Source organism: Oncorhynchus tshawytscha, linkage group LG08, assembly GCF_018296145.1.
Source record: "Oncorhynchus tshawytscha isolate Ot180627B linkage group LG08, Otsh_v2.0, whole genome shotgun sequence".
NCBI lineage: Eukaryota > Metazoa > Chordata > Actinopteri > Salmoniformes > Salmonidae > Oncorhynchus > Oncorhynchus tshawytscha.
In genome coordinates this window covers 81086850-81114376 of record NC_056436.1, presented here as the reverse complement: position 1 = coordinate 81114376, position 27527 = coordinate 81086850, and the positions used below count along the sequence as shown (strand labels likewise).

General features: G+C 43.0%; 1 protein-coding gene across 4 annotated transcripts in view; it reads right to left on the bottom strand.

Annotated features, from left to right (window-relative positions):
• Nucleotides 1-586: 586 nt before the first annotated feature.
• LOC112241349 (glucocorticoid receptor) overlaps nucleotides 587-27527 on the bottom strand; it is a 75221-nt gene continuing 48280 nt past the window's right edge. For 2 of the 4 annotated variants that reach the window (XM_024409462.2, XM_024409470.2), the window contains exons 4-10: nucleotides 15521-15699; nucleotides 14734-14850; nucleotides 12652-12933; nucleotides 12393-12537; nucleotides 10898-11028; nucleotides 10159-10316; nucleotides 587-5159 (exon numbers count right to left, since the gene is read on the bottom strand). In XM_024409462.2, coding sequence (XP_024265230.1) covers nucleotides 5007-5159; nucleotides 10159-10316; nucleotides 10898-11028; nucleotides 12393-12537; nucleotides 12652-12933; nucleotides 14734-14850; nucleotides 15521-15699 — 1165 coding nt within the window. In that variant the 3' untranslated portion in view covers nucleotides 587-5006. Of the gene's footprint in view, nucleotides 5160-10158; nucleotides 10317-10897; nucleotides 11029-11949; nucleotides 12251-12392; nucleotides 12538-12651; nucleotides 12934-14733; nucleotides 14851-15520; nucleotides 15700-27527 lie in introns of those variants that run through there. The other 2 variants (XM_024409474.2, XM_042326052.1) reach the window with 2 other exon arrangements.

Below are 27527 nucleotides of genomic sequence, written 5' to 3'. Positions count from 1 at the left end.
CCCGGTCCAATAACTGGAATCTGGCATAGGAGCTACAGCCTTGGAGCCAAGGCCAATAACTGGAATCTGGCATAGGAGCTACAGCCTTGGAGCCCGGTCCAACATCTGTTTGTGGCATCTTGCCATAACAAACTTTTTGGTATGCCAACAACCATAGGACTCGGCCATTCAGTACAAACACATCTGGGATCAGGCTAAAGGGCCTCAATAAGAAAGAAAAAGCACTTTTCTCCCAACATTATAACTGGCTTTGGGGCACCAAGTCATCATAGAAATGCTGATACCAAGAGACTAACCATAGCAATATTAGACTGATTATTAGACTGAGGTTGGTGTCAAATACATTAAAATTTCCATCAACTAGAATAGGTCCCCTGGCAGCTAGCCAAGGAAATAACTTAATCATGTCCTTAGTCATACAAAAGGTTACAAATCAAATCAATAAGCACCAGAATGGAAAAGCCCCTTTTAATGAATGAACCATTGCTGAATTATCACGTGGTTATTAAAAATACTAGAAGGTAACATCATGATCAATCTGTATATAATTTCTCGTTTTTAAAAAGATACCACACAAAACAAAGACGTAGTTCCAACATTTAATGGAAGGAAAAGCATCAACATGACCTACTACAGATGAGCAATAATACACAGGATATAGAATATTATTATTTGTGGGAGAAATACAACAAATTGCTTTTCTTTACTTTGGATTATATGTACATAATTGTGTACAAGCAAAACAAATAAGCTTCAGAGAACAGCATATACCAGTGAATAATCATCGTTCTGCCCTTGATAATACGCTTCAGAAGTTCATGGCTGCATATGTTTTATACAAAATAGAAATTCAAAATAATATTTTGGGGCAGAGGAAATTGTTAGGTTCAAACTGGTTGATTTGTGAACTTTTTGACTGACTACTATATTCATAATATTAGTACACAACATTTGACCAAAGCTATACAAAAAAAAAGAAAATATATATAAAATGTGTTATGAAACAGAAAAGCCCTGCATGTCTGTCGTTCCACGAGCCACTAAAACGACAGGAAAATATGCTGAACTTTGCTTTGGCCACCTGATAGAAAAATGTAATATACTGGAACTGTGTTGTCTAAATAAATGGTATATATTGACACTATTGAAAGGTTTCCTGAAAATCTGTCCTGCAGAGAAATACAGAGAATAGTTCACTAAAGTGAACAGTTTCTGTCTAAAGTAGCTTATATTGTAAAAGAAAAAAGATCTTACATAGTACACGTCCATATTCTCTTGTTTAGAGCAACAAGTAAGTCATATATTTGTAATTCGTATTGCATATTTTCAGATTTCCTTGTCAAAAATGTACTGTATGATACAATTTCACAGAGACCAATACATTTTTTTTGGATAAGGAGAGGTGAGTAGTTTGTGGTTTCATACTTGTTATATGAAAGGCAACAGCAGAGAACAACTTGTAGCCACACTGAATGTCAAAGTAATCCAGAAGGAGCTGTTTAGATCGGGAGAACTAGTTTGCTGGTTTTGCTCAACTATGTTTGTACCACCTTGAAAGAAAATCAAATATTTTCCTTTAGGATAGATTGGGAAGCTAACAATGGCTAACCAAGTAGTGAGAACATCAAATGACTTTGGCATGTCCAGTATGTATGAAACTAACTTACCTGAATGGCCAGGTGAGCTTTTATTTAACCTGACTGTTAATTAATGAATGTCACAAAAACACACAATGTTGGGAATCAAAACCGAATGTTTTTGGTTTTAAATGGTTCCATCAACATAGATGACCACATACATGTTTAACCAATGACAACAACCTGAGTATGGTATAGTTGTTCTTCAGAATCACTAATGTATAGCTTTTTATTAGATGTTGGCATAGTGTATGAAAATAATAAAATAGTCATTTTTCCAACATGTAAATAGACCAACGACGGCAACAAATAACTAGCATTGTATTTTTAATGCCAGTTCGGTGAGAAGTTGGAACACACCCCAACTATTCAAAATCGCTTCAGGTCTCGGGTTAACAATTCTCTCAAATTCCCCTCCCCTGCGGCATCACCATACATTTTTAGAATGTCTCCTGGTGTTTTGTCTCTTCCTTTAAACCAGTGACTGAATTTAACCAGGTATGTTGCCCTCTCAGAGCAACTAGTAAAAGTAATGGATTAAATACGTGCCAGGAGTTAGGACAAGTAACCAGCAGACATTATGCCCTCCCTCCAGGACCAGCAGACACTATGCCCTCCCTCCCTCCAGGACCAGCAGACACTATGCCCTCCCCCTAGGACTTAAGTCTTCCCCGCCTGACCTAGTACGGAGATTCACATTCATTTTGATACCTGGGTTGGTTTGTGTTTCACGGGAGAAAGAACAAAACATCTGCACAGAAGCAAAACATGAATGACAAAGCAGGAAAATGTTTTTGGTGACAACATGATGACAAAATCATAAAATATTACAAATTCATGTTGGACTCATTAAACTACCTAAGTACATGTGTATAGAAAGGGTTTGTTAGACTTAAAGGGTCAACCTGCTATCTATATTTATGCTAGGGAATCTCTAGTGTGGATGAAAACACTAAAAAAGGTCAATAGTTCACCTTTTTAGTTTCTGTAATAATCCACTCAATCCACGGTGGACATAAGTGCTTTAAGTAGGTTTTTTTTCTCTCCCTCATCTTTTTCTGAAATAAACACTGACAACTGTTAAAACGAGGACTGTTTTCCAAACCTGAAAAAAAGAGAAAGTTCAAGTTTGGCACTGAAACTCCCAGAGGACAGAAGATGGAGAGCTATGCCCTCCATCAACTAAGCTATGCCCTCCATCAACTAAGCTATGCCCTCCAACAACTAAGCTACATCCCAAATGGCACCTTATTCCCTATCTCGTGCACTACTTTGGACCAGAGCCCTCCTCTGGTCATAAGTAACACACTACAAAGGGAACAAGGGTGTCATGTGGGACGACACACAGTTTGAGTGCAAAACACAAGATGACAGAGAAGGATGTTAGTACTAAGTGCTTTACTGGAAAACGTTTTTAGTAAAACACACACAAAGAGCTAAGACGTAAGCAAGGTGCCTCGGTGGGGTACGAGGTTGTCCTAGACCACGGTCCATCAGTGGAAGTTCTCCGGAACCCCCTGTGTATCGCTGGTTTGTCTCGTAAAACGGTCAAATTGTCTGATATGTCAGTGACATGTCACTGTTGCCAGAATATAAGTGACTCTTTAGGGATCAATAGTGACAAGTTACCCATGTTTCATTCCCATACCACTCTACTATCCATTCAAACACACCTGTGTTCATACAGAAAGCAGCATATAGAGTATTGAGGGTCAAACACTGAAGCCCTCTGCCTTTCCTAAAGTGACCAAGAACTACTGTACAACTAAATTCAAGAACTGCCATACTCCCATTAAATATTATGGTTAGGGAAACCATAGCAACCGGCCTGGTTTTGGGGCCGCCGATGCGTTCTCAAACTCTCTATTTTTGATTGGCTGACGCATCTCTCTCTCTCTCCGACACATTCCAACAATGACAATAGGCAAAAAAACGACTAGCAAAACAACAGTTAAAACAAAAGCAACAGGAAGAGGTTCACTGACTGACGGCAATGGTTAGAGGGGCCAGTAACCAAAAGGTTGCTGGATCGAATCCCCGAACTGACAAGGTAAAAATCTGTTGTGCGTTCCCCAGTAGGCCATCATTGTAAATAAGAATTTGTTCTTAACTGACTTGCCTAGTTAAATACCCAGTTACATTTTGCTGACAAAAATAACAAGTTCAATGGTGACAATTAATAGCTTCCTTTTACAAACATCCAATAGAGTTAAAGACATCTTTTCTACTACTTACTTTCACATTCTCTCAGTTTAGTAGAGGGGGGGGGGCATAGTGCTAAAATAGTATTTAAAATAGAGACGTGAACAAGAGATCAGGAAGGGAATACTGTATGTAGATTGGGAGTATTATTAGATCGATTGATCTCACATTGAGAATCCATAACCGAGCTGCAATAGCAACAGACAAACACGGCAGCCATTTTAAAAAGGAAAACTGACTGAAACTGCATGTAATATGAAGGAAACAATCACATACACTGAGGGTCAACCGTGATGGTGAAAGAAGAACATCCTCAGACAGTCAGAGAGAGAACGGCTAAAATCAGACGTCAAGCTAAAAAGGCACATCTTTTTTTCTCTCCCTTTTTTCTGATCGACGGTGTGTGTGTGTGTAAACCTGGCAGCCAGCATGTAGCCTAAACGTAGACAAAGATAGGTCTGTGAATTGTGTACTGTACACTTACATTACAAAAAAACAACAATTTCATAATGTTATGCCTGACTTAAAAATAAATAAAAGCTATGCAAACATGCTTTTGTAAAGACAGTTACGAACAAAACGAGATGTTTTATGTCATGTGACTTGATAATCAACTCTGTTACAACCAGGTTCTAAACACGACAGTAGGTAGAGGAATACCCAGTAGCTAAACCTGTGGGAAAACATCACAAGAGTTATAGTGTTTACCTTTGCTGAGGTAAGAAATGACCTGTGTAATAAACTGTATAAACCTGTGGTTGTAAAAAATAGCATCTTAATAATCTGTACATAGATACTTGTTTAATCTAGATATTGTTAAATTCTGAGGGTGATACACCTGAGAAAACATGGTTAGTTTATTTCAATCCTTGATTATCTTTAAACTTAAGACATTTATTTCTACTGTTATACTGCATACTGGATCATAGATGTTAAACGAAACAAAAAAAAACTCTGTGCTCTTTCCCTCTCGTCGTCTGCCTCTTGACAAATCTCTCCTTCCTCCTCCATGTTTCATCCCCAAATCCCCAAACCCTTGTACTTTGTATACTTTCTCCCAAATCAGCATCTCCTCTTCTCTCCTCTCTTCTTCCCGGTCTCCCTCTGTCAGGGGAAAGGTGAGGGGATTTTAAGGCATTGTGTCTTGGTGGCGGAAGCACCACACAGTCATTTCTGGTGGAAGAGGAGGGGCTTGACGCTCCCGGCTTTGAATTTTGGTAACTGGTTGCTGATGATCTCTGCTAACATCTCTGGGAACTCCACCGACAGAGACTTGTTGACGAACGTGTAGAAGCAGAAGTTGAGCAGCCCACCAACCATCTAAAGGGAAAGCAGCACATTAGACATGTTTATTTACTGTCTGTTGGCCACAGAAATGTTCTTCAACAAACATGAATAGATGAATGACAGGAGAACACATAATTAGTGTTAGGCCTCTTTTTTTCTACATTTCTGCCTGAATGACGTGCCCAAAGTAAACTACCTGTTGCTCAGGCCCTGAAGCCAGAATATGCATATAATTGGTACCATTGGAAAGAAAACACTTTGAAGTTTGTAGAAAGGTTAAAATAATGTAGACGAAAAACCAAACATAATTTTTCTTTGTTTTGTTGAGACCATGCTCTTACAATGGAAAGTATAGGGGCAAACTGAATTCTAGCTTGTAATTCCTATGGCTTCCACAGGGTGTCAGGAGTCTATGATCAAGGTTTCAAGGAGTGTAACTTCCAAAACAAATAAGAAATATCAGTTTTAGTACAGGGACACAGGTCTTGGAAATGTGTGTTCGGGGCGTGCCATAAAGACACTGCTAAAATCAGTTTCCTATTGAACATACTTCTTTCTGTAAGAAATATTATAGTTTGATGACATTTTAGGGTATCTGAGGAGTCAATAGAAACATATTTTGATTTGTTGAAACAAAGTTTAGGGGTAGATTTTCATATTCCTTTCTCTGCATGTTGAACGAGTGGATTACTCAAATCAATGGCGCAAACTAAACAGACTTTTTGGGGTTTAAAGAAGGATTTTATCCAACAAAACGACAAACATGTTATAGCTGGGACCCTTTGGATGACAAATCAGGGGAAGATTTTCAAAAAGTAAGTGAATATTTAATCGCTATTTGTGAATGTATGAAACCTGTGCCGGTGGAAAATTATTTTGATGAGGGTCGCCGGCCTCAAACAATCGCATGACATGTTTTTGCTGTAATGGCTACTGTAAATCAGACAGTGCAGGTCGATTAACAAGAATTTAAGCTTTCAACCGATATAAGACACTTGTATGTACCTAAATGTTTAATATCCATAATTTTTATGATTATTTATTTGAATTGCGCGCCCTCCAGTTTCACCGGAAGTTGTCCCGCTAGCAGGACCCCTAAGAAGTTCACATCCTGTCCCAACATATGCAAGTTGTCATCATTATTGTTCATAACCCACTCATTCATGAATCCCATATCTAGCTGTATGCCACATGTGTGTTGTAATAGTAGAATACCGTTTCTAAACTGGGTAGTGCATCATCAGTTCCTCTTATCATGTCAGTCATTGCAAACCTTTAGAGAGCTATTTATAAATTGTCCGAAATGTCCAGATCAACTAGCCCATGTCAACTAACATTTTATAGCTAGGTTTTTTTTAGTACGTAGATTTTGTTGTAGTGTTTGAGTCACTCAAATATCACAAAATACACCTCAGACATGGCAAAATGTATAGAATTGCAAGAAAATGCTAAATGTTCTCTGCTCCGCATGACAAAATGTGTAGAATTGCAGGAAATAAGCATTAAAACATTCAAACATTTTCAAACAAGAGGGGTGTGAACAATTAGTGTCATGAATGGTACTCGTGCCCAAGAAATAGATGTGTCACGCGCACGGGATGTTCCCCAATGCTGGAAGGGGAGCCTCAGTGAAAAGGTTTGGGAACCCCTGTACTACACCACCAGGAAGCAATGAGCTCCAGACCACCAGGAGACAGCATTGAGCTCCAGACCACCAGGAGACAGGATTGAGCTCCAGACCACCAGGGGGCAGCATTGAGCTCCAGACCAAGAATGTGAAATGTCAGAATAATAGTAGAGATAATTATTTATTTCAGCTTTTATTTCTTTCATCACATTCCCAGTGGGTCAGACGTTCACATGCACTCAATTAGTATTTGGTAGCATTGCCTTTATATTGATTAACTTGGGTCAAACCCTTTTGGGAGCCTTCCACAAGCTTCCCACAATAAGTTGGGTGAATTTTGGCCCATTCCTCCTGACAGAGCTGGTGTAACCGAGTCAGGTTTGTAGGCCTCCTCGCTTGCACACGCTTTTTCAGTTCGGCCCACATATTTTCTATAGGATTAAGGTCAGGGCTTTGTGATGGCCACTCCAATACCTTGACTTTGTTGTCCTTAAGCCATTTTGCCACAACTTTGGAAGTATGCTTGGCGTCATTGTCCATTTGCGACCAAGCTTTAACTTCCTGACTGATGTCTTGGGATGTTGCTTCAATATATCCACATAATTTCCCTCCCTCATGATGCCATCTATTTTGTGAAGTGCACCAGTCCCTCCTGCAGCAAAACACCCCCACAACATGATGCTACCACCCCGTGCTTCACGGTTGGGATGGTGTTCTTCGGCTTGCAAGCCTCCCCCTCTTCCTCCAAACATAACGATGGTCATTATGGCCAAACAGTTATATCTTTTTTTCATCTTTGTCCCCATGTGCAGTTGCAAACCGTAGCCTGGCTTTTTTATGGCGGTTTAGGAGCAGTGGCTTCTTTCTTGCGGAGTGGCCTTTCAGGTTATGTCGATATAGGACTTGTTTTACTGTGGATATAGATACTTTTGTATCTGTTTCCTCCAGCATCTTCACAAGGTCCTTTGCTGTTGTTCTGGGATTGATTTGCACTTTTCGCATCAAAGTACATTCATCACTAGGAGACAGAACGCGTCTCTTTCCTCAACGGTATGACGGCTGGGTGGTCCCAGGGTGTTTATACTTGCGTACTATTGTTTGTACAGATGAACGTGGTACCTTCAGGTGTTTAGAAATTGCTCCCAAGGATGAACCAGACTTGTGGAGGTCTACATTTTTTTTTTTAAAGTGTTGGCTGATTTCTTTTGATTTCCCCATTATGTCAAGCAGAGGTACTGAGTTTGAAGGTAGGCCTTGAAATACAAGTTATTTGACGCTGATCTCAACAAACCATGTCTTTATGGACCTCACTTTGTGCATGGGGGCATTGTCATGCTGAAACAGGAAAGGGCCTTCCCCAAACTTTTGCCACAAAGTTGGAAGCACAGAATCATCTAGAATGTCATTGCGTTAAGATTCCATTTCACTGGAACTAATGGGCCTAACCCGAACCATGAAAACAGCCCCAGATCATTATTCCGCCTCCACCAAACTTTACAGTTGGCACTATGCATGCGGGCGTTCTCCTGGCATCTGCCAAACACAGATTCGTCAATCGGATTGCCAGATAGTGAAGCGTGATTCATGACTCCAGAGAACGTGTTTCCACTGCTCCAGAGTCCAGTGGCAGCGAGCTTTACACCACTCCAGCCGACGCTTGGCATTGCACATGGTGATCTTAACAATGACAGAGAAATCAGATTATCTCGAGGGACAAACGGGGCTGAATAACATGGCTGTGGACAGAATTGCTGGAAACCTGGACGGAGTCTGAGGACAAAGTTAGGGAAATGATCTCGGAGAAACTGAAGATTGACGACAGCTTCAGGATAGAGCTTGTTGAAGAAGATGTACGTTCCTCTCAAGTTCTTGGCTCTTTCCAGAACAGCTACCTTGTCCTTGAACCTCTTGACCATTATTGGCCAGTCCTGTGGGCGCTCTCCACCTAAAATCTTCCTGTCGTCAATCTTCAGTTTCTCCTCAAACTCCGTCCAGGTTTCCAGCAATTCTGTCCACAACCATGTTATTCGGCCCTGTTTGTCCCTCGAGATAATCTGATTTCTCTGTCATTGTTACAGAACTGATGTCCTCTCTCAACGACTTACAGATGGCTGTCATCTCCTGTTTCAACTCATCGAGCTGACCCCGGGAGAACTGTTCTTCAGGTCCTGGACCTCTCTGGTCAGGTTCATTCTTTTATTAGTTGACTCCACCAGTATTTGGACAAAACACTTGAAGTGATATTCTTGTTGTTGTAACAACTGCTTGTAGAACTATTTTTTGTTCATTTAAAATATCCTTTATATGTGATAGAGAGACACCACTGGTCGGCAGGATCACTGGACAAATAGCGATCCCAGCAACTGATGTGGGATCCAAACTCAAAAAGGTAGCTAGCTACTAACCAAACGTTTTCAATAGACTTGTTCGAAAAACAACATAAGAGCTCTCCCGCGTTCAACAGGAATTTACATGTTGTGCAGTGCGTTCAAGACCACAAATGGTATTATATTGCGGTAAACACAACATTACAGTTGGAACCTAATTTGGTCAAAGAAAATGGTTCAACAGAATGAAACAAAACACTTGTTGCATATTTAATGAACTGGTTTAAAACCTTGAAATGGCCTATATTGCAGCAATTCCCGACAAAGGTGAGTGCATACCGTAGGCCTACTGAACAAATGACAGCAATAGTAGCCTAATGCTATTTATTTTACAACAGGCCTAGTTTTAACCTTCATCTCAAACTAAATACCAAGCACAACATTTAAAAAGACCGTTAGAACTTAATTTAGCCAACAAAAATGTCTCAACAAATCAAAAATGATATGCAATAATGATAAAACAAATGATAATAAATAGTCCATTTGGCATAGTCCATAGTCCATAGTCCACAGTCCATTTGGCAGTACAAACGCTTTTCTAATCTTTGTCCACTACAATATTATAACTTGTCGTCCCCCCCCCTCCCGCTGGCTTCTTCTCACTATCCTCTTTTGTCCTCTAACTTTCATTTTACTTCAATATAAAAGACCTGCATCTTCACAATCAACAGTAGTCTAGGTCAGGGCTCCTTTCACTCGCTCTCTCTCTCTTCAGCAGCAGGCACATGTGAGGTGAGCAGCCAGAACCGGTTTCAGCTGGAAATAAGCTATACATTTTGAGTTGCAGTTGGCTGACACAGATAACAAGATCGCACCGTTCTCATCACCTCACAAAGATTAAATGAACAGAGTACGGGTCAAGACGGTAAATCAATTTTAAATGCACATATTCGAGGCGCGTGGAAATTCAATCAGACCCGACTGATATCCAAGGGGAAAATCGGAATTTAGGCCCCGATCCCGGGTCTTATCTCAGGATTTTGAGTCTGTTGGACCCGTGAACAAGTGTAATGTGTACCTCGTGCATGGAGTCAAGAAGCTTGGTGAGCTGGTAGAAGCGTTGCCAGTTCTGGCTGGAGTTTTCCTCCCTCTTGACGATGGCCTTCCCCAACTCCTTGATGTAGGACATCCTGATCTCATCAAACACTGCCTGACTTTTCAGACCATCCTTTGGTACTGGTGGACACACACACACACACACACACACACACACAACATAATACATCAACCTCTGTGTGTGTTTTTGCCTTTGGCACTAAAGATGAACATAACAGCAATAGTGTTAAACAGCCCAGTAAGTCATGCCTATGCAGCTCCCCTTCCATTATACAGTGCCTGAGCAAAGTATTCAGTCCCTTTGTCTTTTTCCACATTTTGTTACGTTACAGCCTTGTTCTACAATGTATGAAATAGTTTTTGCTTTGTCATTATGAGGTATTGTGTGGTGATCGATGAGGACAAAACTTATTTAAAAAAAAAAAATCAATTTTAGAATAAGGCCGTAACGTAACAAAATGTGTAAAAAGACAAGGTGTCTGAATACTTTCCGAATGCTCTGTTATGTTGAAAATGTAAAGTGAAAATACAATAAGATGAAATAGGAAACGTTCCTTCTTTGACATCCCAATGGCAGGATCAACATTAAAAACATAACAGTAAAAACCCAGGAACACACAGACATCAATCAGGAAATAGGTTGTCATATTGTTATGGACTCAAGTGGGCCAGGTCAAAGGAAAAGCGGAGCTGAGACTCACCGGTGCTGAGCAGCAGCAGAACCTTCATACACAGATACTCGTCATGAGACACCTGCAGTCTGACAAACTCACTGGAGATCTTCAACATCTGTTCACACTGGTCTGCCATGTAGGGCAGCTTCATACGGTCCCTAATGAGGAGAGGGAGACATGTTAGTGATGACGTCACACTGGTCTACCATGTAGGGCAGCTTCATACGGTCCCTGATGAGGAGAGAGAGACATGTTAGTGATGACGTCACACTGGTCTACCATGTAGGGCAGCTTCATACGGTCCCTGATGAGGAGAGAGAGACATGTTAGTGATGACGTCACACTGGTCTACCATGTAGGGCAGCTTCATACGGTCCCTAATGAGGAGAGGGAGACATGTTAGTGATGACGTCACACTGGTCTACCATGTAGGGCAGCTTCATACGGTCCCTGATGAGGAGAGAGAGAGAGACAGGTATGTTAGTGATGACGTCACACTGGTCTACCATGTAGGGCAGCTTCATACGGTCCCTGATGAGGAGAGAGAGACATGTTAGTGATGACGTCACACTGGTCTACCATGTAGGGCAGCTTCATACGGTCCCTGATGAGGAGAGAGAGAGACAGGTATGTTAGTGATGACGTCACACTGGTCTACCATGTAGGGCAGCTTCATACGGTCCCTGATGAGGAGAGAGAGAGACAGGTATGTTAGTGATGACGTCACACTGGTCTACCATGTAGGGCAGCTTCATACGGTCCCTGATGAGGAGAGAGAGAGAGACAGGTATGTTAGTGATGACGTCACACTGGTCTACCATGTAGGGCAGCTTCATACGGTCCCTGATGAGGAGAGAGAGACATGTTAGTGATGACGTCACACTGGTCTACCATGTAGGGCAGCTTCATACGGTCCCTAATGAGGAGAGGGAGACATGTTAGTGATGACGTCACACTGGTCTACCATGTAGGGCAGCTTCATACGGTCCCTGATGAGGAGAGAGAGAGAGACAGGTATGTTAGTGATGACGTCACACTGGTCTACCATGTAGGGCAGCTTCATACGGTCCCTGATGAGGAGAGAGAGACATGTTAGTGATGACGTCACACTGGTCTACCATGTAGGGCAGCTTCATACGGTCCCTGATGAGGAGAGAGAGAGACAGGTATGTTAGTGATGACGTCACACTGGTCTACCATGTAGGGCAGCTTCATACGGTCCCTGATGAGGAGAGAGAGAGACAGGTATGTTAGTGATGACGTCACACTGGTCTACCATGTAGGGCAGCTTCATACGGTCCCTGATGAGGAGAGAGAGAGACAGGTATGTTAGTGATGACGTCACACTGGTCTACCATGTAGGGCAGCTTCATACGGTCCCTGATGAGGAGAGAGAGAGAGACAGGTATGTTAGTGATGATGTCACACTGGTCTGCCATGTAGGGCAGCTTCATACGTTCCCTGATGAGGAGAGAGACATGCAGACAGACAGAGACTTAGGCCGACAGATAAATAGACATACTGGTTGATGACGAGGTCTGGAGCGAAGCAGAGCATGTTCCCGTCACACTGTTGGTAGGACCTCCAGCCCAGGCCGAAGGACATGAGGAACAACCAGGAACACTGCAGCAGAGTCATCTGGTCGTCCAGGTGAAGGTTCCGGAACCCTGCAGGGGAAGGTAACAGAACACTGAATGACTATAGGTTCCATTTCTCTGATGATACTGTAGTACTGCTGTCTATGGTAGGTTTCCAACCATGTCTCTTAGAAATAGTAGTACCTGGCAAAGACTTGGCCCACTTGACGGCTGATACCACCTGTCGTCCCCCCAGCCTGTTGAGGGTGGTCATGATGCGTGTGGAGGTGTCTGGCAGGGTGCCGTCGTAGCCAGAGTAGATGGTGTCTGGCTCGATGGCCTTTAGTAGAGACAGCATGGTGGGGGTGAGCTGGGGCATGGACTTTGGGACCAGCGACCTGGCCTCTGGGAGCGGACGGGGGGTCAGCTCGGCCATGGTGGGCTGCTGCACCCCCTTTAAACGGTTCAGCTTCTTGGTTTTACGAGCTGTAGTGAAGGAGAGAGGAAGGGAGGGAGAGAGGTGGTATATTGACTGACCATGATATCAAAAAACAGTTAAACTAACATACAGTACCTTCGGAGAGTATTCAGACCCCTTGACCTTTTCTAAAAATGATTAAATCGTGTGTGTCCCCCATTAATCTACACACAATACCCCATAATGTCAAAGCAAAAACTGTTTTTCTGAAATTTTTGTTACTGAAATATCACATTTACATAACTTCCTAAAGTGTTCCCATTCCCTTTAATAAGTGCCTCGATGACATTGTCCCCACAGTGACCGTGCGTACATACCCCAACCAGAAGCCATGGATTACAGGCAACATTCACACTAAAGGCTAAAGCTGCCACTTTTAAGGACCGGGACACTAATCCCTTTACTCAGTACTTTGTTGAAGCACCTTTGGCAGTAATTACAGCCTCAAGTCTTCTTGGGTATGATGCTTCAAGCTTGGCACACCTGTATTTGGGGAGTTTCTTCCATTCTTCTCTGCCGATCCTTTCAAGGTCTGTCATGTTGGATGGGGAGCTTTGCTGCACAGCTATTTTTAGGTCTCTCCAGAGATGCTCCAACTGGTTCCAAGTCCGGGCTCTGGCTGGGCCACTCAGGGACATTCAGAGACTTGTCTTGGCTGTGTGCTTAGGGTCGTTGACCTGTTGGTAGGTGAACCTTCACCCCAGTCTGAGGTCCTGAGCGCTCTGGAGCAGGTTTTCATCAAGGATCTCTCTGTTCCCTCAATCCTGACTAGTATCCCAGTAACTGCCGCTGAAAAACATTCCCACAGCATGATGCTGCAACCACCAAGCTTCACCGTAGGGATGGTGCCAGATTTCCTCCAGACGTGACACTTGGCATTCAGGCCAAAGAGTTCAATCTTGGTTTCATCAGACCAGAGAATCTTGTTTTTAATGGTCTGAGAGTCTTTAGGTGCCTTTTGGAAAACTCCAAGCGGGCTGTCATGGGCCTTTTACTGAGGAGTGGCTTCTGTCTGGCCACTCTACCATAAAGGCCTGATTGGTGGAGTGCTGCAGAGATAGTTGTCCTTCTAGAAGGTTCTCCCATCTCCACAGGGGAACTCTAGAGCTCTGTCAGAGAGACCATCGGGTTCTTGGTCACCTCCCTGACCAAGGCCCTTCTCCCTCGATTGTTCAGTTTGGTCGGGCGACCAGTTCTAGGAAGAGTCTTGGTGGTTCCAAACTTCTTCCATTTAAAAATGGAGACCACTGTGTTCTTGGGGACCTTCAATGCTACAGGAAGTTTTTGGTACTCTTCCCCAGATCTGTACCTCGACACAATCCTGTCTCGGAGCTTTACGGACAATTCCTTTGACCTCATGCTTTGTCATTATGGGGTATTGTGATGTCATTATGGGGTATTGTGATGTCATTATGGGGTATTGTGTGTAAATTGCAGAGAAAAAAAATATATTTATTCCATTTTAGAATAAGACTGTAACGTAACAAAATATGGAAAAAGTCAAGGGGTCTGAATACTTTCTGAAGGCACTGTATCTACTTGTATCTGGTACTTGAGGTTGTAGTAGCTTGTAGTCATAGATGGAGCTGTACACCAATTTACATTAAATCAAATATAGAATCTGTAAAATAAAACAAGGTAAAATAGTGTACCTTCCAGGTTCATCCCTGCCATGAGACAATAAAACAAGGTAAAAGAGTGTACCTTCTAGGTTCATCCCTGCCATGAGACAATAAAACAAGGTAAAAGAGTGTACCTTCCAGGTTCATCCCTGCCATGAGACAATAAAACAAGGTAAAAGAGTGTACCTTCCAGGTTCATCCCTGCCATGAGACACTTGCGGAAGCGGCAGGCTGGACAGTTCTTCCTTCTGATCTTATCGATAATGCAGTCCTTCCTCCCAGCACACAGGTAGTTGTGTTGCCCTGAAACACGAGAAGAGAATTTGAATGACAAAACAATTGAATGAAGTACCTCTTTCTTCTTGCATCACACTGGATCAGCAAGCCCCCAACGTGCAAATCAAATGTCTGCAGTGTCTTCATTCGAACAGGCACAGACGAGTATCATTCATGATATGCCTACCGTACATCATTCCATGTCACCAGCTGTGCAACAGTACCAGTAGCACCAGTTGTTCTACAATCTCACTCCTTGCCAGTATCTACCGTAAACCAAACATCATTCCATGCTGCCATACTACAAGGTAACTTACCATCTCACTCCTTGCCATCCTACCTTGCCAGTATCTACCGTAAACCAAACATCATTCCATGCTGCCATAGTACAAGGTAACTTACCATCTCACTCCTTGCCATCCTACCTTGCCAGTATCTACCGTAAACCAAACATCATTCCATGCCGCCACAGTACAAGGTGTCACACTCCTTGCCACAGTACCACAGGAAAATATCATGATATATACACCACACATCATCAGTGGTAGCCCAGTCCCAGATCCGTTTCTGCCGACTTGCAAGATAGTAAAAACAGATCTGGGACCAGACCATAGCAATTGTCCTAGCATCTCACCCCTTGGCAAAATAGTAAAAACAGATCTGGGACCAGACCATACCAATTGTCCTAGCATCTCACCCCTTGCCACCGTACCTTCCACGGCTCTCTTGAAGAACACCTTGCAGCTTCCGCAGGTGAGCACCCCGTAGTGACAGCCGGACGCCTCATCTGAACACACCAGACAGATCTTATGGGCGGTCCCGGCCTTGCCCTGGGTTGTACACGACGCAGCGCCACCACCCTGCCTGGAAGTAGAACTACATTGAGAGGAGAGCAGGGAAGAGAGGAGAGCAAGGAAGAGAGGAGAGCAGGGAAGAGGAAGGAGGGTTTTAGAGTCAGTAACAAGTGCAATTTTCTGAACGAATACAAAATAATAACTTGGCAACAGGTATGATGATGCTTCTGGGATTCTGAAAACATACCGACACTATTCCCACAGAGACAGAGCAAACTCTCTTAACTATGTCACAGCTCACACAGAAGCCCTCACTTTCTGTGAGCTGGAACACAGTAACAACAGGGGAACTCAACACATTCTATCTGCTCTTGAAAATAGTACCTTCTACAGTTTCACAGCATGCCTGGGGTTATTTTATTTGACAAACAACATCATGTGAGCTAAACATACACTTTGGCACTTCTGTTGTTACATTTCCTACATTTTGTCCTTTTGGTCTGGTTACCAAAACACCAAACACTTCGGTCTCCATTTTGGTCAGTTGACCAGAATATTGGCATAAGATCCATTACATTTATTTTGGTTGAGTTTCTTTTTTCTGAAATGTCCTAAATGTACCACTTATCCTTCAAGTTCCAAAGAATAAACATCTAACTGTGGTTCAATTTCCTCTATGGCCTCCACGCCATCTAAAGACCTGTGGTTGGATCACCAAACATAAAGGGCGTCATGACACCCACTCTTTGATTGGAGCATAACAGTTCCTAGAATCACAGTTATTTGAATTCTATCCAAAGCATTAGAGCGGGCAGGTAGCCTAGTGGTTAGTGGCAGGGTAGCCTAATGGTTAGAGGCAGGTAGCCTAGTGGTTAGTGGCAGGGTAGCCTAGTGGTTAGTGGCAGGGTAGCCTAGTGGTTAGTGGCAGGTAGCCTAATGGTTAGAGGCAGGTAGCCTAGTGGTTAGTGGCAGGGTAGCCTAGTGGTTAGTGGCAGGGTAGCCTAGTGGTTAGAGGCAGGTAGCCTAGTGGTTAGAGGCAGGTAGCCTAGTGGTTAGTGGCAGGGTAGCCTAGTGGTTAGTGGCAGGGTAGCCTAGTGGTTAGTGGCAGGGTAGCCTAGTGGTTAGAGGCAGGTAGCCTAGTGGTTAGTGGCAGGGTAGCCTAGTGGTTAGTGGCAGGGTAGCCTAGTGCTTAGAGGCAGGTAGCCTAGTGGTTAGAGGCAGGTAGCCTAGTGGTTAGTGGCAGTGGCAGGGTAGCCTAGTGGTTAGTGGCAGGGTAGCCTAGTGGTTAGTGGCAGGGTAGCCTAGTGGTTAGTGGCAGGGTAGCCTAGTGGTTAGTGGCAGGGTAGCCTAGTGGTTAGTGGCAGGTAGCCTAGTGGTTAGAGGCAGGTAGCCTAGTGGTTAGAGGCAGGTAGCCTAGTGGTTAGAGGCAGGGTAGCCTAGTGGTTAGAGGCAGGGTAGCCTAGTGGTTAGAGGCAGGGTAGCCTAGTGGTTAGAGGCAGGGTAGCCTAGTGGTTAGAGCGTTGGACTGGTAACCGAAAGGTTGCAAGATTAAATCCCTGAGCTGACAATGTGGAAATCTGTCATTCTGCCCCTGAACAAGGCAGTTAACCCACTGTTCCTAGACCGTCATTGAAAGTAAGAATTTGTTCTTAACTGACTTGCCTTGTGAAATAAATATACACAAATACGTAATTGTAGCAGTTTGAAATGTCATGAATAGAGCTACCATGATCCCTTTCGCTACATGTCAGAGAGGCCGGTCTGTTCTATATAATCTGATTCTGAAGGTTTCTTAACATGTTGAGGCGGCAGGTAGCCTAGTGGTTAGTGCGAAAGGTTGCGGGATCGAATCCCTGAGCTGACAAGGTAAAAAAAAATCTGTCATTCTGCCCCTGAACAAGGTCGTAAACCCACTGTTTCCCGGTAGGCTGTCATTTTAAATAAGAATTTGTTCTTAACCGACTTGCCTAGTCAAATAAAAAATGTTTTCTGTCTGACCATGTCCTAGCTGTTTGAGGTGCCCTTTCCCAAACACACCACTAGGTGGAGCTGTTTGTTGCTGCAGTAATGTGCAGCTACTTCCTCTGCACCTACGCCCACTGCACTGAGACAGAGCATCACTGACTCAGAGCACTACGCCGCAGCAGCAAACCTCATCTGTCTGCCACAACACAAACATCTGGTCTACCTTCATCTGATGAGACTTTTAGAAGTCACCGGCTGCTTCTCAAATGACACTCTATTAGGGGACTGTATGGAGAAATATAGGGGGCCATTATGCCTAAGCTGCTTAGACAGAGCAGCACTCACAGAGCATAACACTACTACTAAGCAGGCCTACTACTACTACCTCTACTACTACATACTACTACTACTACCTCTACTACTAAGCAGGCCTAGTGCTACTACTACTACTACCTCTACTACTACGACTACTACCATTACGACGACGACTACTACTACCACTACTACGACTACTACTACTAAGCAGGCCTACTACTACTACTACTACTACTAAGCAGGCATAGTACTACTACTACTACTACTACTACCACCACTACTAAGCAGGCCTACTACTACTAAGCAGGCCTAGTACTACTACTTCATCCACTACTAAGCAGGCCTACTACTACTACTACCACCACTACTAAGCAGGCCTACTACTACTACTACTACCACTACTACTACCACTACTATGACTATGACTGCTACTAAGCAGGCCTACTACTACTACTACTACTAAGCAGGCCTAGTACTACTACTACTACTACAACCACTACTAAGCAGGCCTACTACTACTTCTACGCACTGAGCAGGCCAACAAACCTGTCGGTCTGTCTCCTTTCCATATCATATATAGTGCACCTGCTGCACCATGTTTGACCAGTAAAGGCACTATGTGGAGGAATCGGGTGCCATTTAAGATGCAGGCTGAAAACACGCAGCCAAGGGAGCCGAGTCAGTTCGGTATATGGATCAAAGGATTGACTTCAGTCAACCAGACCAGCAACACTCAGCAGTATAAATAACCAGTCCAGCAACACTCGGCAGTATAAATAACCAGTCCAGCAACACTCGGCAGTATAAATAACCAGTCCAGCAACACCCAGAAGTATACCTAACCAGACCAGCAACACTCGGCAGTATAAATAACCAGTCCAGTAACACTCGGCAGTATAAATAACCAGTCCAGCAGTATAAATAACCAGTCCAGCAACACTTGGCAGTATAACTAACCAGTCCAGCAACACTCGGCAGTATAAATAACCAGTCAGCAGTATAAATAACCAGTCCAGCAGTATAAATAATCAGTTCAGCAGTATAAATAACCAGTCAGCAGTATAAATAACTAGTCCAGCAGTATAAATAACCAGTCAGCAGTATAAATAACTAGTCCAGCAGTATAAATAACCAGTCCAGCAGTATAAATAACCAGTCAGCAGTATAAATAACCAGTCCAGCAACACTTGGCAGTATAACTAACCAGTCCAGCAACACTCGGCAGTATAAATAACCAGTCAGCAGTATAAATAACCAGTCCAGCAGTATAAATAACCAGTCTAGTAACACTCGGCAGTATAAATAACCAGTCCAGCAGTATAAATAACCAGTCCAGCAACACTTGGCAGTATAACTAACCAGTCCAGCAACACTCGGCAGTATAAATAACCAGTCAGCAGTATAAATAACCAGTCCAGCAGTATAAATAATCAGTTCAGCAGTATAAATAACCAGTCAGCAGTATAAATAACTAGTCCAGCAGTATAAATAACCAGTCAGCAGTATAAATAACTAGTCCAGCAGTATAAATAACCAGTCCAGCAGTATAAATAACCAGTCAGCAGTATAAATAACCAGTCCAGCAACACTTGGCAGTATAACTAACCAGTCCAGCAACACTCGGCAGTATAACTAACCAGTCCAGCAACACTCGGCAGTATAACTAACCAGTCCAGCAACACTCTGTAGTATAAATAACCAGTCCAGCAGTATAAATAACCAGTCCAGCAACACTCGGCAGTATAACTAACCAGTCCAGCAACACTCGGCAGTACAAATAACCAGTCCAGCAACACTCAGCAGTATAAATAACCAGTCAGCAGTATAAATAACCAGTCCAGCAGTATAAATAACCAGTCAGCAGTATAAATAGCAACACTTTGGTCCAGCAACACTCGGCAGTATAAATAACCTGTCCAACAGTATAAATAACCAGTCCAGCAACACTCAGCAGTATAAATAACCAGTTAGCAGTATAAATAACCAGTCCAGCAGTATAAATAACCAGTCAGCAGTATAAATAGCAACACTCGGTCCAGCAACACTCGGCAGTATAAATAACCTGTCCAGCAGTATAACTAACCAGTCCAGCAACACTCGGCAGTACAAATAACCAGTACAGCAACACTCAGCAGTATAAATAACCAGTCCAGCAGTATAACTAACCAGTCCAGCAACACTCGGCAGTATAACTAACCAGTCCAGCAACACTCGGCAGTATAAATAACTAGTCAGCAGTATAAATAACCAGTCCAGCAGTATAACCAGTCCAGCAGTATAAATAACCGGTACAGCAACACTCGGCAGTATAAATAACCAGTCAGCAGTATAAATAAGCAGTCCAGCAACACTTGGCAGTATAAATAAGCAGTCCAGCAACACTTGGCAGTATAAATAACCAGTCCAGCAACACGCTGCAGTACAAATAACCAGTACAGCAACACTCGGCAGTATAAATAACCACTACAGCAACACTCGGCAGTATAACTAACCATTCAGCAGTATAAATAACCAGTCAGCAGTATAAATAACCAGTCAGCAGTATAAATAACCAGTCCAGCAGTATAAATAACCAGTCCAGCAGTATAACTAACCAGTCCAGCAACACTTGGCAGTATAACTAACCAGTCCAGCAACACTCGGCAATATAACTAACCAGTCCAGCAACACTCGGCAGTATAACTAACCAGTCAGCAGTATAAATAACCAGTCCAGCAACACTCGGCAGTATAACTAACCAGTCCAGCAACACTCGGCAGTACAAATAACCAGTACAGAAACCCTCGGCAGTATAAATAACCAGTCAGCAGTATAAATAACCAGTCCAGCAGTATAAATGACCAGTCAGCAGTATAAATAACCAGTCCAGCAGTATAAATAACCAGTCAGCAGTATAAATAACCAGTCCAGCAGTATAAATAACCAGTCAGCAGTATAAATAACCTGGATGAGCAGATGACCTAAACTCTGCTGCTGCCAGTCCCAACAACAACAGAGCCATCATGATCCTGCTCAGAGCCGCTGTGGTTCTGACAGTGTGACACTACTACCCTTTACACACTGATGAGCCGAAGTGAACCGACTTATACTGGGCTGGGCTGACTGACACCATACTGTGGGCTTGACCTTGGCTACGCCCGAAATGGCACCAAACATTTCATATTTCTGGCTTCTCATTGGCTGTGTTCCAAATGGCATCCTATTCCTTATATAGTGCACTACAGACCCCTATTAGGTAGTATACTATATAGGGAATATACAGACAGTAGGGTGCTATATGGGTCCTGGTCAAAAGTAGTGCACTGTGCAGTAAACAGTATGCCTTTTTGGAACACAAGACGATGAGAGGCCAGAAATATGAAATGTGTTTTTCCGGGTTGGCAGGACAACATCAATCAGGGTTGCATGACAAAGTGGTGAGACAGAATTTCCTCTGTGAAACCAAATGCTGCTCAGAGCAGAGCTTCAAGGCGACAGGAAGCTCTTCCATTCCCCAGAAGAGTTGACTATAGTACAAGGAGAGACAGAGAAGATGACAGAGGAAGTCAAACTCTTTCAAACTACCAGCACCAAGTAAAAATATTAGGCAAATTGTAATGAAACTTTATGCAGTGTTTACTATGTTTACTCAGTAAAGCCTACTCCCTACAGACACTCCCCACCCATTGGCTGCAACCTTTCTAATTTAGTGTACCATGCGCAGACTACCCATATGGATCTCCTGGTCTCCAGCAGCGTTTGGAACTGCCGATCTGCAGTTAAGAACGCAGAGTTCATCTCAGCCTTATGTTGCCCTTCAGTCAATATACTTTTTTGACCCTGTCAGAAGACATGGGTCACCCCAGAGAACACTGCTACTCCACCTGCTCTGTTTTCACTCATCACGTGGTGGCACACGGCTACACATCCTAAGTGGAGATTTTCTCTTTTCTCCCTCTCTCACCTGTCTAGGTCCTCATTTGAATTCCATGCTGTCACTTATCCACTAAAGCTTAACATTGTCATCTTTCGCCAACCAGGTGCTCTTAGAGCTCAATGAGCTTGACACCTTGATAAGATAATTTCCTGACGACGGCTCAATGCTCTTCGTACTGGGAGACTTCAACCTCCCAACGTCTGCAGTCGATTAACTCTTTCTTTCCCCTCCTTGTTTCTTTTGACCTCACCCTTTCCCAGTCCCCTCCCACTTTCCCAGTCTCCTCCCACTTTCCCAGTCCCCTCCCACTCACAAGGCAGACAATATGCTTGACCTTATCTTTTACTAGAGGCTGTTCTCCTACTAATCACACTGCAACTCCCCTCCAGGTCTCTGATCACTACTTTCTATCCTTTTCTGTCTCCCTCTCCTCCAACCCTACCGAGTCAGCTTCTACGCAGATGGTCATGCACCGTTGCAATCTTCGCTCTCTCTCCCACTACGCTCTCCTTCTATCCTATCATCTCTCCCTTCTGCTAAATCCATCTCCCTCCTTTCTCCTGATTCTGCCTCTTTGATGCTACTCTCCTCTCTTTCCACATCCTATGACTCGCACTGTCCCCTTTCTTCCCTGCCCGGATCGGCCCTTGCTTCCTACTCCGTGGCTGAATGACTCATTGCGAGCTTACAGAACAGGGCTGCAGGCAGCTGAGCAAAAAGGGAGGAAAACTAAACTTCCAGAGAACCTATCATACCTTTTCTCCCTCCTCCATACCTTATCTTCATTTGTATGAGCTGCTAAAGTTACTTTCTATCACTAAATTTCAAGCTTCTTCGTCTAACCCTAGGAAACTCTTTTCCACCTGCTCCTTAATCTTCTGCCCCCTCCATCCTCCCTCTCTGTGGATGTTTGTCAACCACTTTGAAAAGAAATGGATGACATCCGCTCCTCATTCACTCAGCCTATCGAGTCCACTGGTCCCACTCACACAGAACTACCCTACTCCTTGACCTCTTTCTCTCCAGATGAAATCCTGTGACTAGTGAGGTCCGGTCCGCCCAACAACAACTACTGAGGTCCGGTCCGCCCAACAACAACTAGTGAGGTCCGGTCCACCCAACAACCGGCCAGCTCGACCCCATCCCCTCCTCCAGACCATCTCTGAAGACCTTCTCCCATTCCTCACTTCCTTCATCCCTGACCACTGGCTGTGTCCCCTCTGACTTCAAAATGGCCAGAGTCACTCCCGCTCCCCTCAGGGACTGCAGTTGAAAATTAGCCAGCTGGCTGAAACTGGCACGTTCACTGAAAAGTTTATTAATGCGCACGGTCCCTGTAAAAATAATAATAATTAACTCAAACTCCTCAAGAAACCAACACGTCAAAAACTATCGACCGGTATCTCTTCTTTCTTTTATTTCCAAAACACTTGAGCCTGCTGTCTCTGACCAACTCTCTCGCTAGCTCTCTCAGAACGATCATCTTGACACTAACCAGACAGGCTTCAAGACGGGTCACTCAACCAAGACTGATCTTCTAAGTGTCACTGAGTCTCTCTACACTGCCAAAGCTGATTCTCTCTCCTCTGTTCTCATCTTCCTAGATCTATCTGCTGACTTCCACACCGTGAACCATCCTGTTTTCTTCTCTGCCCTCTCAGGGCTGTGGGTCTCAGGCTCTGCACACTCTTGAATGGTATCCTATCTGGCAGGAAGTTCCTACCAGGTGACGTGGAGGGGATCTGTGTCTGCACCACGCACTCACTACTGGTGTCCTCCAGGGCTCTGTTCTAAGTCCCCCTCCTCTTTTCTCTATAAACCAAGTCACTCGGCTCTGTCATATCCTGACGTGGTCTCTCCTATCGTTGCTATGTGGATGACACTCAACTACTTTATTCCTTCCCTCCCAACTGACACCCTGGTGGCGACACACATCTCTGCGTGCCTGGCAGATATCTCAGCTTGGATGTCGGCCCACCACCTCAAGCTCAAACTCGACAAGACAGAGTTGCTCTTCCTCCCGGCGAATGGATTTTAGAATAAGGCTGTAACGTAACAAAATGTGGAAAAAGTCAAGAGGTCTGAATACTTTCCAGATGTACTGTATGCCTGCGATGCGAGCAGCTTATACGAACGGGAGTTAGCATTTAGCAGTCACTTCTTCTAAACCTGAAAAGGAACAACTTCTAAATATTATGCAGTGAAAACTGCCAAATATATCAAAAATCTGACTTTATTAACCACATTGTGGTACATCAATCATAAGACATTTGATGTATATCCTTTATTGTTAGACAAGATTTGTTGAATAGAAGGACGCCAATCCGGTGTCCTTCTATCCCCCACGGTCTGCGTTCCCATTGACCTATTTACCAATCGACAGGCTATAGTCAACTGTAGGCAGGCTATCAGCGCGTCACCCTCCACTTTGTAATGTGAGCTTTTTTCAAACATTCTCCTTAACTTCAAATAATGAAGCATGTTTAACCGTGCTTTAACGTAGCCTAGCCAAAATCCAACCCAGGCAGTACTTTTAAAGACTTCCTCTAACCAGAATGTCTCTTTTTTATTGGGTCTTCATATCAGCATCACACACACACACACACACACACACACACACACACACACACACACACACACACACACACACACACACACACACACACACACACACACACACACACACACACACACACACACACACACACACACACAGTCATGAGGCACGGCAGCGCCTCTTCCCCCTCAGGAGGCTGAAATGATTAGGGCTGTTGCTGTGACCGTATTACCACCACACCGGCAGTCATGAGTCATGACCGCAGTAAAATTCTATGTGACCGCTGAGTTATGTAATCTCCTCGTATTCACTCTGGACATGCATTAGTTTACCCAACTCGTTAACAATCATCAGGTCGCTAATGTCCTGGTACTCAGGGCTCTATTGTCCCTCTAATCACTCTTGAGACCAATGCAAATAAAATTGAAAATGACATCAAACGCTTATCATCAAAAACAGTATCATGCTTTTTAAAAACTCATCTCACTGTGATTGATCAATTTGAAGGAAGACGTTCAACAACAGGTTGAAACTGAGTGGAAAACATGGTCCTTGTGAAGGTGATGACTATTTAAAAACACCCATATGCATATTAGAGCTTATGCATATTCTTAGGCCTATATATCAGCCCCCCCAAAAAACTGAATTAAAATAATGATTGTGCCATTATACAATACATAGCAGACGGAATATTACAAACTGCAACACATTTTTTTTATTTTTAAATACTGATTTAAGATATCTTTGGTACATAATTGGTCTAGCCTAAATGAAACAAATTCAGATTTAGCCTACAATTAAAGTTCATTGGTATTTGGAATAGTCTACTAATAGGGTTCGGTGGACTTAATGTGGATTCATGGATGCACAGAATGTTTGGATTAGACGGCGTTGAGAAAGCAGCCAGTTTCACAGATCATCACAGGCCAATTATGCCATTGATATATGGTTAAAATGTAATGAAATGACATGTTCATATGAAGACTAACCTGGAAGGATGAAATATGAAATGTAATTATTTGCGGAATTGATACATGTTGATATCAAATTGATGTAGAACATAGATTGAATAAATTATTGATTTATTTGCATTATCGTGCTCATGATTATGATGAATGGTTATGATCCTATATGAATCCATTCTGCTTCATATTGAATTCCTATGGAACCTTATTTCTGAATGACCTCATTCTGTTAATAATGAGAATGATTGTTATGATTTGAATTTGATACATGTTACTCTGTTTCCTTTGTGATGCAGCACAGACAAACTACTCAGTAAATATTCCACTTTATGGTTAAAACCTCTTGATGCTACCCATCCCGGATCCGGGATCGTGACTCCATTCAAGCTCATTAGCATAACGCAAAATGCGAAAAAATATTCTTAGAAATATTTAACCTCCACACCTACACAAGTCCAATAGCTCAAATGAAAGATAAACACCTTGTTCATCTACCCAGCAAGTCAGATTTCTAAAATGTTTTACGGCAAAACATAGCACACATTTATATTAGACCACCACCGGTCAAAAGGCAGCTACCCATTTTGTCCCAGAAAATATAAAATTTAAAAGTAGGATTAAAAAATAAATAATTCACTAACCTTTTGAAAATCTTCATCAGATGACAGTAATATTACATGTTACACAGTACATTTTTTTTTTTTCAATAATATGCCATTAATATCCATAAATCTCTGTTTACAATGACGACATTTCAAAAAATGCTACTCAAAATGTCCGGAGAAATTATGATAGCTCCGACAGATAACATCAGATAACAAGCAATAAACATGACTAAATATACATGTTCTACATATAGTTACAAAGATACACTTCTTCTTAATACAACCGCTGTGTTACATTTATTTTTAACGTTACAGAATTCGTTCACTAGTCTATGCTATGAGTCGGCGCTCAGATATTAGCAGTGTCTCCTCTACGTTTGGAGTCCACAGAAACCCAAAATAACCACATAAATATTCCCTTACCTTTGATGTTCTTCGATCAGAAGACGTAGAAGGAGTCATACTTACCCAATACATCGTTTGGTTTCAAGTTGTGCGTCTTTGTATTAGCATATGCTAACAGCTTCAGCTGAAATGCACCCAAAATAACTTCTGCTCCTTCTGGTCCCGTCTTGCGTATCAAATCTTCAAAATTACATATTATATGTCGACTAAACTGGTCAAACTAAGTGCAGAATCGAGCAAAATGATGTTTTTATCATGTAAAACAATGATCATCGCGAACAAACGAACCGGCTTCAACTGGTGTCTATTGGAAAAGAACGTTCCCCAAATCGGCTGCGCGCAATAGAGTGCATGTATGTGAGAGTGACCCGGGCATTTTCGCCCGCCAAAGGATGAGGGAAAATTCAAACAATGAACGTGCCAATTGAAAGCAGACATCGCGCTGAACAAATACATACTGTTCCCAGATCGGTAGCTGCCTGGGAAGGGTGGGGGCGATGACGTCAAAGTTGACCCAACTTTTCTCTTGACAAGAGAGAAGAAAGGCTGCCCTGAGTTCTGCTTTACATACAGACATAATTTAAACGGTTTTAGAAACTTTAGAGTGTTTTCTATTCAATAATTATTATTATATGCATATATTAGCAATTTTGGAAAAAATATTTTCAGTTTACTATGGGCACGCACTTCCTCCAACGGGGGCAGTATTGAGCCATAAGCTCAAGAGGTTAAAGGAATTCCTGCCGCAGTCTCATCCATTCCTCTGTCACCTGACCCGTGACCACCTGTTCACCTTCACTGTCAGTCATCCTACCGGTCCAGCTACCCACACAGATTCCAATAATATTTCAACGTTGCTGCTACTCTTTTTTTATCATACAGTATATCCTGATGCCTAGTCACCTTACCTCTAAACATATCTACCTCTATCTAGGCTTGAGCAGTATCCAGATGGTCATACCTTGTGCCATACCGGGATACTCGGTAAAACCGACAGTGAACACAAGGGGCTCCATTTTCAAACCCCACTGATACTCTGTAATCCAAAAGGTTAGCAATGCTAAGTACATCTAAAATCACATGGAGAATGCTAACTAAATGCTATTGACCACATGCAAACATTTTGTACAGTTTCTGAACAAAACTATACAAGTAACTCCAAAATGCTACTCCCAGTTTGCT